This window comes from Dicentrarchus labrax, unplaced genomic scaffold (genome assembly GCF_905237075.1).
Source record: "Dicentrarchus labrax unplaced genomic scaffold, dlabrax2021, whole genome shotgun sequence".
NCBI lineage: Eukaryota > Metazoa > Chordata > Actinopteri > Moronidae > Dicentrarchus > Dicentrarchus labrax.
Window position 1 is genome coordinate 9,016,492 of NW_026136721.1, and position 15,307 is coordinate 9,031,798.

Consider the following 15,307-nt stretch of genomic DNA (forward strand, 5'->3'; position numbering starts at 1 on the left):
AACGATAGCCCGACCTGCCGAATCCTCCTGAAAACCTGGATTTCCTGTAAGAGTTTTAGATTTGTGGTGCTTTCTGGGACAGAGGTGTAAGCATATATTTCATGTAATTCTGGACACAAGTGATAAATCTCTGTACACACTACACTTCCCTCTTTAGTGGGAAACTGGGGCTCCGAGAGCTCGTTCGTCTTCATCCATCGCTCTCAGCCTCCTCACACTTTCCTCTCATAAGTCATACCTCGCTATATATAACCAGCTGCATTGTTCTGCTCCTCCACATCTAAACTCACTTAATCTGGCTTTCACAATAAGGCGAATAAAGATAAATGTCTCAATCTGTAATATTACTGTCACATACTATCTAGCTATATCGCAAACCGCAACGCGGGGTTCGCTGCTCTTTATCTGCGGCGGCACATGTGACAGGAAGTGTGAGACAAATGAAAAGGAGCCGGTGTAAAACAACAAAGATAATACATTTAATATTGTTTCTCTTTTGGGCAATGCGAGATACAATGTAAACATGTACAAGATACAAAAAAAAAAAGGAACAAGACCTGTCGAAATGAAACGGTAGATAACAAAATGCCCTGTTTTCAAAAGGAATGCGCATGTGCACAATGTCTCCAACAGAAAGGAACTTGGACAGCGTTTGCTTTCGTTGTATTTCGTCCTGGTGCACTGGCGTACAGCGTGATGATGCGTCAAACTGGCAAGTGCATGGCCCTGTCCCCACATTTGATCCGGTGGGCAGATGACTCATCGTTGGATGATTCATTGACGTTTACAGTGGAATAAAGCCCCCTTAGCTTCCTCATGGCATATCTTTTGAAAACAAGGAGCTTGCAAGAGTTAAACACAATTTGCATAACAACAATGGTAATAAGAAAAGAAAAGGATAGCACCTCCTTTGGTCCAACTCGAGGCCTGTAGTTGTTTCTGTGTTTGTTAGCGTGGTTGACATGCTGGTAACAGATTGTTTTTGTCAGGATTTACAGATCGAGAGCTCGATGGCGTCGGGCTTCCAAGATTCTTTTTTGGCACACTGCTCTCCACAGCAGGGTGGTGACGAATTCTCTTCTATAAATACAACATCGAGGCTAAAAACAGGCTAAACCTTCCCATGAATCTACCTCAGCTTGTAACATCAATCACTTCTGACAGCTCTCCTCCACCTCAAAACTGTGTCTGAGCCCGCAGCCGGCGCCGGAGGCCCCCACGCAGGATGGCAGCAGCGTTCTTCTTTAGAAAGCTGTTAGCGCTGGAATATCATCCGACTGGCTTAGGTTAATTAAGACACACTGTTGTGCTAATTAGGAACAGGGATTCAAACTGAGACAAAGAAAAGTGCCACAGAGACACAGCGGTGCGCCTCGTTCCTCGACACAGCCTCTTTTGTGGAGCTCGGAGACAGCTCCTGCTGATGCCCGCCGGCGCGTCAAACAACTGCGATTCTGTGAGGAAGTTTTCAGAGTGACATAAATAATCAGCATTCCCCGATTCACAGGCTTGGGATTTATTTTATTTTTTTACCCCAAATGCTTGAGAAAAAGCCCTGCAGCTTCCCTCGTTCTTTTCTTTCTTGTCCCACACTCAAACAAGAACTAGATATTAATTAAAAAAACCTACAAAATCACCCCCTAAATATCTCAAACCTGCTCCCACACACTTACTAAAACTTTCTTATCAAACCTCCTTCTATCAGACTGCCGCCTTTATTAACCTCGCAATCACTCCAATCCAGAGCTGGGTGCTGTTGACTTCTGAAGCCCCCCTTTTTTGGGGGGGGATTCAGTTCATTATGAATTAAGGCTTGTTTCATCAGATGTGAATAAACACTTTGAATCCTCTGCTGAACTTCTACAACGTTCAATTATTTTCTCGACAAAAACTCAAAAGGAGTAAGGCAAAAAAGAGAGAGAGGCAGAAAATCCTTCATTTGAAGCCATTTTCCCACTTTTCAGCACCCAGCTCAACTCTCGCACCCTCAGGGCTACACAAGATCTGAAGACGCTGACAGTAAAAGAAGCTGAAATCAGACGCAGGATCAGTCTTAAAAGTTCTTCTACGGACGGAGAGAGAGGCTGAGAGAAGCTGCTGCGGTGTGAACTCATTTGTCTCTCACTGACTGCAGTTTCTTGAAGGAGCTTCAAAAAAACGTCAAGTGCTGCAATTAAGACATTGTTTGGAGTAATGAGTTTTCACAGCTCAGGTTGGGAAGCGGGGAGCTCATTAGGTTGGGGGTTTTTAAGAAGGTGGATAGAAGGAGTGGAATAAAATGGGCCCCCCGCTGGAAGGAATTATTTCTCGCTGTTTTTTAGGAGTGGAAACGGTGCCCACCAGCCTTTCATCTCCCCTCCTATCAAAGCAGAGCTCCTCTCACCTCGCTCTCACCTTGTCTCCTAGAATCCACTATCTGATCCATCTCGTGTCTCCCTGCATCCTGCTCTCACAAAACTCCTCCTTGACCTCCAAATTCTCTTCTCCTGAGTGCACCTGCAAACAATCCATCTCATCATGCAAAAGCACACACAAACACACGCTCCCCCTCCCCCTCCCCCTCCCCCAAACCCTCCTAGATATCTCAATCATTGCCCCGGGAATAGACTGCCTGGCTGTGTCGAGGAAGGGAGGGATGGAAATGCGGCGCTGAGGGAAGAAGGAGACGGAACTGAGGAGCAGAAAAGGAGGAATACACTACGGCGGGCGGCTAGCGTTTGAGATTACAGAGTTTAAGGTGCTTCGCGCCCGAGAGGTGCCGTCCATTTGTTAAAATAAAAAGAGAGCAGAGGAATAAAGCAGGGGGCAGGCGTGGTGGGGGTTGTCTCACCCGGCTGACCTCCGGGAATATGTCAGGAAACTCGTACATTTCCTCTGGCATGAATGACTCCCCATCATCATCACTGAGTGTGTGTTGGCATGTGCGCACACGCTCAGTTGTGCAGGCGGAGTGCAGAAATATTGCCTCCGCCAATTCCATTTCCTCTCTGCTGTGTGCGGTGTGGCTGAGATAGGCTCAGCTGGCAGACCGTGACTGAAAAAGAGGCCTGTAACTTAAAGAAATAGCTCGGCATTATGGGAAATAACCTTGCTTTTTTGCTGAGTTCCACATTCCTGTATGCTAAATATAAAGCTAAAGCCAGGATGTATTTAACTTAGCTTAGCATAAAGACTGAAAACAGCCACCCTGGCTCTGGTGGAAAACAATCCACATGCCAACACCTCTAAAGCTCATTGATTAACATGGTACATGGAATTTGTTTAAAGCCCCCCTCCAGTCAAATATCAGTGTTCCTTCTTGTCCCTACAGTGTGCTCTCTGAATGCTGTATGTGCAGTTTGACTCTAGAATCATCTGCTGAAAGTGGAAAGTTTCTCTGTGCTCATCGAACATCTGATTTTAAGGGGCGGGGGACAAACAGCAGGATTTGTGACAAATAGTTTGGCAGTCAGCCCTGGTCCAGTATGCAACTTGTACAGTGTGATCCACTGAGAATGGACCTAAAGTGAAGGAGGAGACATCTTGTGTCCAGCAGAGATGAACAACATTTGCATATTCCCAGATTAGACTTTTGTGTGGAAAAATGCATTATTGTTCCAAGCATTTGTTTATATCCTAAAACATGTTTGGAGGGGATCTTTAATGTTGCTGGGGTGTTGTTGTCAACCAAAGGTAAAACCACAACTCTTTTTTAAAGTGTTAAGTAGTGAACTTTGTGATGTTGGCAGCATTTTTAACCTTTTGACAGAGCCAGGCTAGCTGTCTCTCCAAGCAACCCGTCTTTATGCTGAGCTAAGCTATCTCCTGGCTTCAGCTTCATATTTAACAATCCCCACATTTATGTTTGCATTTTAATTTGTCTGATATTGTTTTTCACCAAAACAGTACATTTTCACAACTGCATCCGCTTCTTCTCCCTCATTAAAAATCGCAGAAATATGCATATGCAAATATTTCTCACATCAAAAGTTGCAGTGATGAGCGATGTCTCCTACTTCACTGCAGAGTCAGTTCTGCCAGGATCCTACGTACGTGTCTTAAGCTGAGGTTTAAGGTGAGCACACAGAAACCTTTCCTCTTCAGCAGATGGATGTGAGAACAACCTTTTACTGTCAGACTCTGCACATACATCACACTGCACAGTGAAGCTCAAACATCCAAGTAAGAAAAACCCTTACGTTGGTGGAGGGGGGCTTTAACGGCATGAGAGTGGTATCGATCTTCTCATCTAACTCTTGGTAAGAAAGCAAATCAGGGTCTTTCCCAAAATGTCAGACTACAAACTATCGCCAAAAAAAAAAGATTTATGGACACAAGCCGCCCCCAATAATACAGGGAACTCTGCGTATTGGCCTGTACACACAGGTAGTCTTTAGCACACTGACGTATTCACCTTTAGCACATCGATAAGGCCTGCCTGGGGCTCAGCAAAGAGAAATATAAAGGTTTTTTCTATTTTTGGCGTACATCCTGGAAGTGATGGATTGAAGTGAAATGGCCTGAAGGAGCGTTCATATCCACGCTCTCTTGTTTACCGCTGAGACTCTCCCGCCGACGGTTCCAAATGTCACCTTGACCGAGGTGATTGGTGAGGGGGAAAAGCCTGACTTGGTTTGACAACGGTGGGGTAAATGTCAAGAGAGGCACCGGCGTAGGTGCAGAGAGGACACACTCCAGTGGGAAAACACACAAAAAAAAAATCTGAAGAAAAAGAAAACAACAACAACACAAAAACAAGAAACTATCAAAATTCCATTCAGGCACGAACGTGACAGCTCAGAGCAGGGCCGCTGGGGCCCCTGATGATGGGCCCATGACTCTCCATCTGTGAAGAAGACCCCAGATGGCTGTAATGTCCATACAGAACGGGTCAGTGGGCTTCTGCCATGCCATTCACAAGTCACTGTCCACTGCTGATCCGGGGCAGGAGGAGCAGAGGTTCTCGTGTTAGTAATTATAAAAGTCCATCACGTCAGGGTAATAATGAGATGTCACAAACGTCTGCTGCTTTGGTCCAATGAGTTTTTCCGATGCTTTTAGGGCCTTTCACATCTGCTCTTTTAGATACACTTGAAATGACGGTAAAAGCTCATGACTGGCAGTTTGACTGGGAATATCTACTCCCAACAGATGCAATGGCATTATTCACGTTTCTCTAGACCTGCAATGTTTTTTCCTCTTGTTGAAGTGTGATGTGCTTCTCATCTATTGCACATTTCCTCGAGGGGTATATTTCAGAATTTGACAAAAAGGGGAAACAAGAAAAAGAAAAAAAAAAGAAGGTAAAAGCATGAATGAAGATAGACGTAAGCTAAATGTATGCCTGACAGAACGATTCCCTTGCTGTTTCAGCTTAGTAAATTCAGCTCGATCAAACAAAAGCGATATGCAATAATAATACGTGCTGGAGCGAAATGTTAAAAGTGATTCAACACATTTACATAATGCCTTCGTCTGGATGGGAAGGGGCCTGACAGCAAATATTCCAATCCTAATTTTTTATTTCATTATTTATAGGTACGTTTTTCATTTTTATTTAATAAAATGACTAAAAAATACCTCACAACTCCACTAAACGATGTTGCTTTTGAATTTCCGCTGACTGCTGTGTCTCCATTTTGTATATTCAGTTCAGTGGAGTATAGTTTGCGTGAGAATGATAATCTGTATAATGCTGTACAGCAATATTTTGAATGTGGGGATACGGTGATTGTCAAACCGTGAGAAGATATAGAACTATTCATAATAAATACACATAAAATCAGGCATTATGTAAAGAACAATAAAGATGAAGGAAGTGTCCATGATTTGCTAAAGTTGCAGCACACAGCATAGAGAAAAAAAAGAAAAAAGGACTTTTTTTTTTCAAAAAAAATAAATTATTGCCCAATACAAAACATGTGCTACAAAAATATTCTTAGCTGCACTTAGATTTAAAAAAACAACAACAAAAAAAACCATTAAATTTCTGTACAGTTCTTGGTGAGACTCACTGACCAGCAGTGCATTTCTTATTGCACTGAGGTAGGACAGCTGGTAAGCCTTGTGGAGGGGATAAAAATCATGTTGTAGTATCTTTGACCTCCCACAAGAGGGCTCTGTTTCTCCAATTCTACTCTAACTTTGCCATGATCTCAGAACTCATAGTAGTTCCACCTCTCATTTGAGGTGAGTTTAAAGAAAAAAGAATTGAGAGAAATTAAATAATTACAAAAAAAGAATAAATAATATGCTGAGTATTTACTGCGTCTTTACATTAATGCACCATAAAAACGGGTTTAAAGTGCACTAATTCACAAAACAGAACCACTTCGTTCCTCATTATTGTCACTGTGCGATCACAACAACAAAACGAACAGACAAGACACAAATATGGTTTTGCTAAAATAGATAACTGCGATCTAGCAGGTACTGTACTTTGTTTAATACTATGATACTGTCCAGCAGAAACATAATGAAAAGTTAGTGTTCAGCCTCGTACAGAGAGCTCACACTGTCCGTTAGAAAATGTATTTCAGCAGTCTTGAACATCAGCCATTTGAATTTTGAAAGTTGGATTTTAGCTCAGAACTTCGAATTCTCATATTTCACTTCTGCATTGGGGGAGAATTATTTCTAACTAAATATTTTTAGGTGATTGCTAAATATTTTTTACAGGATATGAACCCTGACTTTAATGGAAGATATGAAAAAACAAGTTGACAAACTATGTTGTCTGCTATTTAATGCCAACCCTAATACTTGCACAGCAATATCTAATTACAATTCCCTTGCTTACTTCTTGTTTCATAGATCTATAATTTTGAGAAAATGTATCAAGTGCTTCCAGACACCCTGTATTAGGCATTTTGTTGAATATACTGTATTACTTGTACCATATAAATAAATAGTAAAATCACAAAAAACTCTCTTTGGTTTGATCACATTTTGGGCTAAATGCTGTGCAAATATGTCCCTGGGATTCAATTATTTCACCACATTTCCAGTACTTATTCAACACATCTCCGCAACAGCGGTATCATTATGTCTACAAAACAAACTATATACAAAATCCATTGTTCCTGGAACTAAAAACACTACAGTAAACCTACACCTTTGTAAACTAATTGTTTTGATCTTTTGAGGTTATTAGCTACTCAGATAGGAGCTGGTTTTGTTCTGGAGAGCACTCAAGTTACAAGTTGTTCTTTTGATTTTCCAGGAAACTAAAATATCTGCTATTTTCAAGTTTTACAGGTTTTTCATTATACATTTGTTATCCCAGATAGTTACCTCTGGGATTAAAAAAACATGAATATTAACATTTTTCTTGGACTTGAGGATCTATGACAAAAGTATGCCAATTTAACAAACCTAAGCACTTACTTTTTTATTTCACCAGTGTCAGATGGTGTGGGACACGAGGCAGGAGCTTTAACTTTTCCAATTCTAGGCTCTTGGTGGAAAAAAGATGTCACAAGAAAGCAGAAATAATTCTCTAAGGAAGACTTGCATCAACACAAGACATTATAACATGAACAATGAAACTAAATAAAAATTCTAATAACGAGATTAAAATGTTTTTGTTTGCTTGATGACTTGGTGGCTTCAAACAAATAAATTCTCTGCTGAATTGAGTTCCTTAAATCTCAGTTTTTCTTTCTTTAATCTGCGTTGGACCAATTAGAGCACTTCAAATGGAAACTCTGCACTTTGTTTGCACTCTATAGTGGAGCTCTTAATTGGTAATGGAAATACTCATGGTGGTGTTCATAGGCCTATGGCACTCTTAAAAGATTTGGTTGATTTAATGTTTTGCCATCCACCATTTAGGATCTCTATTCAGGTGAACAAATACAAAAGGCACTTATCGGCCATCATAGTCAGTGATGGGCAGGAATAAGCATAGCCATTACCCTGCTCAACTCCTGTATTACATGATGCAAACCTCTTTAAGAGGTTATCACTCCCATTCATACCATTTTATTTCTCAAAGACACTGTCCTCTTAAATTTCCTCACTCAATAGTGACCGATCCCATGTTTCTGTCTCTCATTCCCAGCCAAAATATTTTAAATCTTTACACTAGTCTTCAAATACATTTTAGTAAACCAGCACTAAAAGTGTCCTTCCTTGTCAGATTAAAACATCTTTCTTTTTACACAGTCTTTTCATGAATGTACATTTTCAAGGACATATTGCTTAGGGGAGATTGCGGGTAACATTTGCAAGAATTGATGCCACCCACGTCCTTGAAGACAATAAAAGGGGGAGGTGGGGGAAAATGTAGGGGGATGATGTGGGGTTGGTTTTATTTTTTCCGCTCTAGGTAGTTGGAGGGGACCCAGCCCTTGCGGGGAAGCAGGCTGTCCTGCACCTGGCAGTACCACCATCCATTGGGGTTTCTCTCCAAAACCTCCAGACAGGTGCCCTCAGTGAAACCCATAGTTTCCTCATCGCCACGATAGTCAGCAATGGACACGTACACATCCCTACCAAGGTTGTTGTGGATCAGTTGGTTCTTCTCTATGGGCTTGGGTCGGACTGTGGACACAGGAATGCCGTTGCGTTGGTTAACTCTGCTAAGGGCATCCTGGACATTGCTTGTGCTGAATGAGCTCCCTGAAGACCCCAGGCTGGAGCGCTCGGCAGGCCGTGTCTGACTTTCAACAACCACATGTGGCCGCACGGTACTGAAGGAGGCATTCCGGCGCACACCAAGAGTGGCAGAACCAGAGCCATAGTGATCACTTCTGCCAAGAGAATCATTTCGCCTCAGAGACCCTGTCATGTAGTGCCCATCCTTGGCTGGCTGTGTTGTGGTCACAAATACAGACTGAGGCCTGACAGCCACCTGGCGTACCCCGTTTCTCATCCGAACACCTCCATTAACCATCCCGGATGGCTTCGAGAAGCCACCAGGAGGCTTAGAAGGAATCGGTGGAGTGTTCCTCCTCAAGCCTTGATGCTGCTGACTCAGACCCTGAATATTTATGTTATTGAGGGCCAACACGTGCTGCTCGTTTTTCTCCAGGCTGTTGGACTTACTCCCACCACTCCCGTGTCCATCTGATTCTAACCCACCTGCATCACCCACTTGTCTGACAGGTTCCAGGTAGTACGAGGGAGCCCAGCCTTCCTCAGATCCCCAACGGATGTACCACCACCCGCTCTCCTGTTTCTCCAAAACCTCGACCTCCACCCCAGCCGGAAAGCTGACCTCAGAGTCCTGGACCTTCTTATAGGCGTCCAGGGAACGGTAGAGATTGGGGCCTTCCACATCTGAATCACCACGGCTCCCTTTGGAGTAAACAGAAGAGAGATCTGAGGTACTGCGCGAACACATCGAGTCCTCTGATGAGATAACAGAGGCCGTTTCAGAGTCGTCCCCACGAGTAGATTTGAGGCCATGTCGAAACTGACTTGTAGGCCTCAGCTGTCGTCTCAGAGAGCTGATATCCATCCTCTCTGGACTCTGGGGCTCTGATTTGGTCAGAAGTGGTTTAGGTCTGACAGAAGGCTTGGGTCTGGTGGAGGGGCTCTGGCCTATTCTCTGCTCCACATCCCGGTTGAAGGCAGGGCCTTTCTTGGGGCCTCTGCTCAATTCATCTGATGAAGAGTGGGGGCTGTTGTCCTGCGACCTGAGGCAGATATCTATGTGTCTGCCCAGGGTCTGGCTTCTTCGGTTCATCTCTGGTGTCATGGTTTTCATGGGTCTACCAGCTAAAGGTGAGGATCCGGAGGGTTTCCGTGGGACTGTGGAGGAATGATAGCTCCTTGGGGAATTTGGCTCACTGGAACCTTTGACTGATGTTCCTTCAACGCCGCTGCTTCGCCTGAAGCCATCGTTTTCATAGATACACTCCTCTTTTGCAACCTCCTCTACAGACCTGAAGGAAGCTCTTCGATGAGCGAACACAGGGGATGCCTTGCAGACAGGAGGAGAGGCCTTGCAGGAAGGAGGGGAGCTGCGATATTTGTCGCTGACCACGCTGCTGATCTTCACATCCAGGGCACGCTCATCCTTCAGGGAATCTGTGTCCGATTCACCTTCGCACCCAATAGCAGGTACATCATACTCAGGTTCTTCGTACACAGGCCTGCTCGGCGGCTCTGAGACTTTAGAGGCAGAGTTAGATGGAGGGGGGGCCTCCTCGGAGTCTTGTTTTTTGACAGGCGGAGCTGGGGGTGGGACTTTGGGACGAGTCAGGGTGCTAGTTCGACGGTTGAGGTTGGGCTTTTTGCGCTTGTCAATGTAGGAGCAGGGGGCCCAGCCCTCCATCTCTCCAATCTGCACATACCACCAGCCTCCAGGGTTCTTCTCTATCACCTACACAACAAGACATAGAAGATAAAGGATATCAAAAAGAGTATTTTTCTTTCTTTAGGATTTATCAAACTTGCTAAACACTGAAATTGGTTAGGGTTAGATGATCAGATGATCGAAGACGTGGTATTTTATTATTATGCTATTACTTCTTCCTGCACAGACATTGATGACATAAGTTAACACAGTCTGAAATTGCCAGCGCAACATAACTTGATGGTGATATTGATGTTATCTTCATCTCTATACCTGAATCTAGCAAATTCTGTCTACATCATCATGTTCAAGCACAAATCTCAAGGTTGCATCTCCATTGCCTCCGCTTCCCAGTCTATCTCAGTTGACATACATATTCAATGAGCCATGACTGTCTCATCTCAGCAACAACAATGTAGATGTGGCCTCTTACATCAGCCTTTTGTCCTCCACGGAAACTGATGCCATCAGAGATCGAGGACTGGAAATCTGCTATTGTGTAATACTCTGCTTCCACAGCAGGGGGCTCTGGTGGCTTGGGTAACTGGAATCCCTGTACAGCAAAGGGGGGGAAGTGTGCACAGCAGTTGATAAAGATAGTTGAAGACTTGCTGAAATTGTACTTGTGTTGTTACTGTGCTTTAATGGTTGCTATGCCAACTCCCGCAGTAACCTGGGAGCTAATTAATAATCTTCCTTTTTATGTTGTTATTCTCATGTACTGTATTTACACTGCTTTCACAATCCCTTTCAGCTAGAACCAGTGTTTGTAAATGTGTTCTTTTGTAGTTCTGTGATGCCTACATATTTCTGTTGAACATCCAATCATTTTAAAGAAAGCCCTCTTGGGTATTGTTAGGCTAGTGGCTTGTTAATTTTCTTACCAAGTTGGTTTCTCTTCTTGGGGGAGGTTTTTGTCTCAGATTCGGAGACCCTGAAAAACAAAGAAACATGCATTGCATTTAAAAATGTATTTGCAATGTACGTAACCTACATCCAACATTCAGGAACAATGGAGTTATATTTGTGCCTCATTCCTGCGCACGCAAGACAAAAATACTTATACCATTATGCCCTGAATGGCTGGCAGTCATGAAATCTGTGCCAGTGCCTTCTGCCTTTACATATGAGTGATGCAGCCTCACTCGTCATTCAAATTAAGCACTATGCTTCTCGCTTCACCCTAGCAGCAAGAGGAGCAGTCCGGTGAGACATCTTGCTCATGCTACTATGCAAGTAACCTAAGTTCTCTTTCATTTCGATGTCTCACTGTGAGATATGGAAACTACCATATTGCCAGACGAGCTTATGTCCTTGACTGACCGCCAGCCCACCTCACACAGAGCACACCGAGGAGCACAGCATGAGCAAGGCTCCAGTCGGAATGCTAGCAGTATTACTGGTTACTAGAGAGAGTAGGGAAGCACTAGAAGAACGGTAAGCAGCTCCGCAGCACCACAACAACTGTTAATGCAGTTTTGGTAAATACCTACTTTTATGGATTTATGGAATTTCCGTGCCTCAAATGGTTTAAATCAGGGGCACAAGTGCCTGTATAAAATGTAACTGTATAGCCCTGAGTTGTGTCTAATATTTACACAGCTATCTGACTATTAATCACCTTTTAGCATCCTTTTAAAACTAGATGTAGCACACTCTGTCCAACAAAATCTTATCTTAGATTTAGAGTTTGAATTTACAGACACTATAATGATTGTAATGCCAATAGTACTATAATACTATCTGACTAGAGACAGCCAATCAGAAATGTCCTTTTCCAATTTTGTCTGGAATTGCAGCACATTGTAACACTCTGTCAAGCTGAGGAAGATCCCAGGTTAACCCGAGAGCGCACAGAGCAGAGCTGTTGAGAGAGGGAGAGAGACCCTCCCTGCCAGCACACAGCAGTGAAACTGAGAGGGGAAATGAGTAAAACTGGGTGAAAAAGGTTATCATTGGGCACTTATGTGAATATTAGCAAACTAGGAAACAAATAAATTGAGCACAAAATAGATTTTTGTTTACTCATATGAAAATGTTCTTTGTATGCTAATAATTTCTTAAGAAAAGAATAAAATTGTATTGTCACATACAGTACAATCAGGCACAGTACAACACATAGGATGAGTTAAATGCACTGTCCAGTGGCAGGGGACCAACTCCAGATCTTAGCCAGTGCCTTAGTCAAGGGCACAGACTGGAGAAATTAACCTAACATACATGTTTTGATGGTGGGGGAAACCGGAGCACCTGGAGGAAACCCCCCAGGCACGGCGAGAATGTGCCACACAGAAAAGTAATTCATGTACTTGCAGAAAATCTCTTTGTGCTCAACAAGTCCCATCACATGTTCAGGAATGAGGCCATACATTCTTAGTATGTGAGTAAAATGGATATCCACACTAAAATCCAATGTTAAATAGCATCACAGGTTAGTGTGACAGTGTTATTAGATTACACCACCACCACCACCACCATTAGACACACCACCAGCCATGTAGCTTACCTATAGCATCAAATCCTACACAAAAAGAAAATGACATGTCTTAATGTCTCATACAAAGACTACAAATCCCCCTCTCCTTAACTGCAATGCATTTACTGCTGTATACACAGGTACAATTGTCTCCTAACACAACACAAATACTCACCAATTTCCACTCTATGCGGTGCCACTCTCGCAACAGCTGGGGACCCTGGCTCGCCTCTTCCTTTATTTTCATTTAGGGCAGCACTCGCTGCTATTCCCAGACACGGGCTGTTGGTGTCACGGCCTGCGCTCAGCCTCCTGCCTGTCTCGGCATTGATTTCAGAGTTATAGGGCATGGGCAGGCTGATCTCGCTCTTGGAGATGTGGCGTTCCGGTGTGGTGCTTTCATCTCCATCCGTCTGGATGTCCTTCTCACTGACTGACTTCTTTTGCAACAGGTTGCTGATCTCCATGATGTTGCCGATGATCTCCACGGGGCCTGTCAGGGTCTTCTTGCGAGGGGAGAAGTCCTCTTTCACCTTTTTCAAATAGGAGGCAGGGGCCCAGCCTTCTTTCCCTAAGTATCTGTGGGTAGAGTGCATGAAGACGGTATGTTTAATACTGTATCTTGATGAATTTAGCCATTTTTCTATCATTTACCAATTTTACACATGAAGGTCAGTTTATGGGGACATGAAGATTTACAAGGAAGCAATGATGCTGTTGGTTGCATTATGGGAAATGTAGGATCCAGAGTTTTTGAAGCTTTCTGGAACAGAACAGAAGGGAACAAATCTAAATACTTTAGCCTGTGTTGCATGATTTAGATTTTTTTGTGAGACCCCCCAGCAGGAAGTGCAATATTAAATACCAATGTGCCCCTTTAAGATAGTGCACTAATATTAGTTGAACCATAAATTATACCTAGAATGAATAAACAACAAAATTTGCATATTCTCTGGCATTTAAGTGTGTAATAAAATACACCAAGAAAGATCCTGTGTATTGAAAAACAGACACTATTTTAGTTTTAGTGGTGTCAGGGTAACCAAAGGCAAGTAAACAGACTGCATACAGTAATATATGCAAAGAGACACCGCGTCCCCACATTTAAACATTCATTGTTAAGCTAAATGAGTCATTTTAGAGTGCTTTGTGAAACAATAAGTAATGTTTCCGATTGCAACCATGAGTCATTTGCCTCTAGGTGGGCCATTTGCTGCTCAGGAGAGATGTGATCATTTCTGCTTCCCTGTTGCATGACTCCAACTGCGAGTCCCCCGTAACTAAAAAAGGCCCATGGTTGCACTATTAAAACGGCCCCCTAAGAGCAGCATGACTCATGTAAATCTGGAGGATTATCTCTTGTCGAATAATGTGCTCTTTAATGACTTCTGCAGTGGAACAAGGCCGATGAGTAGTCAAGTCAGTTTTTATTTTTCAAATAAAATTTGCCTCAAGAGGCTTTACAATCTGTACACCATAAGACACCTATCCTTAGATCACTGGTTCGGATAAGGTAAAACACTCCAATAAACTGTCTGAACAAGCACTTAGCACTTGTGTATACATATTAGCAATATACTATAAATATCACACAAGCACACTTAAGCACCTTTAACAGGGACTCTGTGTGTGTGTATAAGCATGCATGCTCTTTGTGTGCATGTGTATGTCAGATGCCACGAGGCAGCATGTGATAATAATCCGCTGTGCAGTGGAGCTCCACTGTCCTTTGCCCCGGGGATGCAAGGAAACAAACAACTGGCAGGAAATAAACACTGGCTGAGTAAACAATACACATATGTGTTAATAGGCACATGCACACGTACACATTAGAAATCCCAGGAAGGACAGGCAGTTGATCTGTGGCGAGCGCCATATGCTAATGGTTTCTCCTCAATACCGTGACGCAAATGAGAGCTGCAGAAAACCACTGCCTTGGTCACGGCGCTAAGCAATGACGACTGCCAGCAGTGTCATTGTTCTCTCAGGACTCGCTCACTTTGAAATAGGATAACCCAAAAAAAAGACTTTAACACTTTGGACACGTTCCATTTTTCTCATTTGGCTACCATGCACCTTTTACTCCTCAGCGTTAACTCACCTGATGAACCACCAGCCCTCCAGGTTCTTCTGGATGACCTCCACGGTGACCCCTTTCTCAAAGCTGACTTCATCTTTCCCTTGACTGGTGTACGGCTGAACCGTCACATATTTCTCCTCTGGAGGGGAAAAGGAAAGAGAAAATGTTGTCATTAAACAGTCTTACATTGAGGGGTTCAAACTACTGTTATAGTTTACATCTTCCCAGAAGGGCTTTATGAGGGAAAAAATGGCGAGTGTGACCTACTTAAAAAGCTCTGACTATTTTCATACCAACACAAACACTCTCTCCTTGTCCAACACAATAATAACAACCGGCTCCCTCTATTGGCTGACCCCCCCCCCCCCCCTTTCTGCTTGTTTCTTATCCACGCTAGGTCTCGTCCAAGCTATTTGGACCCTGATCCAGCGTTCATCTCTCTCCAGAGGGATATTCCTCTTCTAGCAGC

The 15,307-nt window shown here is 43.4% G+C and overlaps 1 protein-coding gene across 4 annotated transcripts in view; it reads right to left on the reverse strand.

Annotated features, from left to right (window-relative positions):
* Positions 1-457: 457 nt before the first annotated feature.
* sh3pxd2aa (SH3 and PX domains 2Aa) overlaps positions 458-15,307 on the reverse strand; it is a 105,778-nt gene continuing 90,928 nt past the window's right edge. For 2 of the 4 annotated variants that reach the window (XM_051386088.1, XM_051386086.1), the window contains 6 exons: positions 14,860-14,977; positions 12,934-13,337; positions 12,789-12,803; positions 11,167-11,216; positions 10,716-10,835; positions 458-10,309 (listed from right to left, as the gene is read on the reverse strand). In XM_051386088.1, the coding sequence (XP_051242048.1) occupies positions 8,291-10,309; positions 10,716-10,835; positions 11,167-11,216; positions 12,789-12,803; positions 12,934-13,337; positions 14,860-14,977 (2,726 nt within the window). In that variant the 3' untranslated portion in view covers positions 458-8,290. The remainder of the gene's footprint in view (positions 10,310-10,715; positions 10,836-11,166; positions 11,217-12,788; positions 12,804-12,933; positions 13,338-14,859; positions 14,978-15,307) is intronic. The other 2 variants (XM_051386089.1, XM_051386087.1) reach the window with 1 other exon arrangement.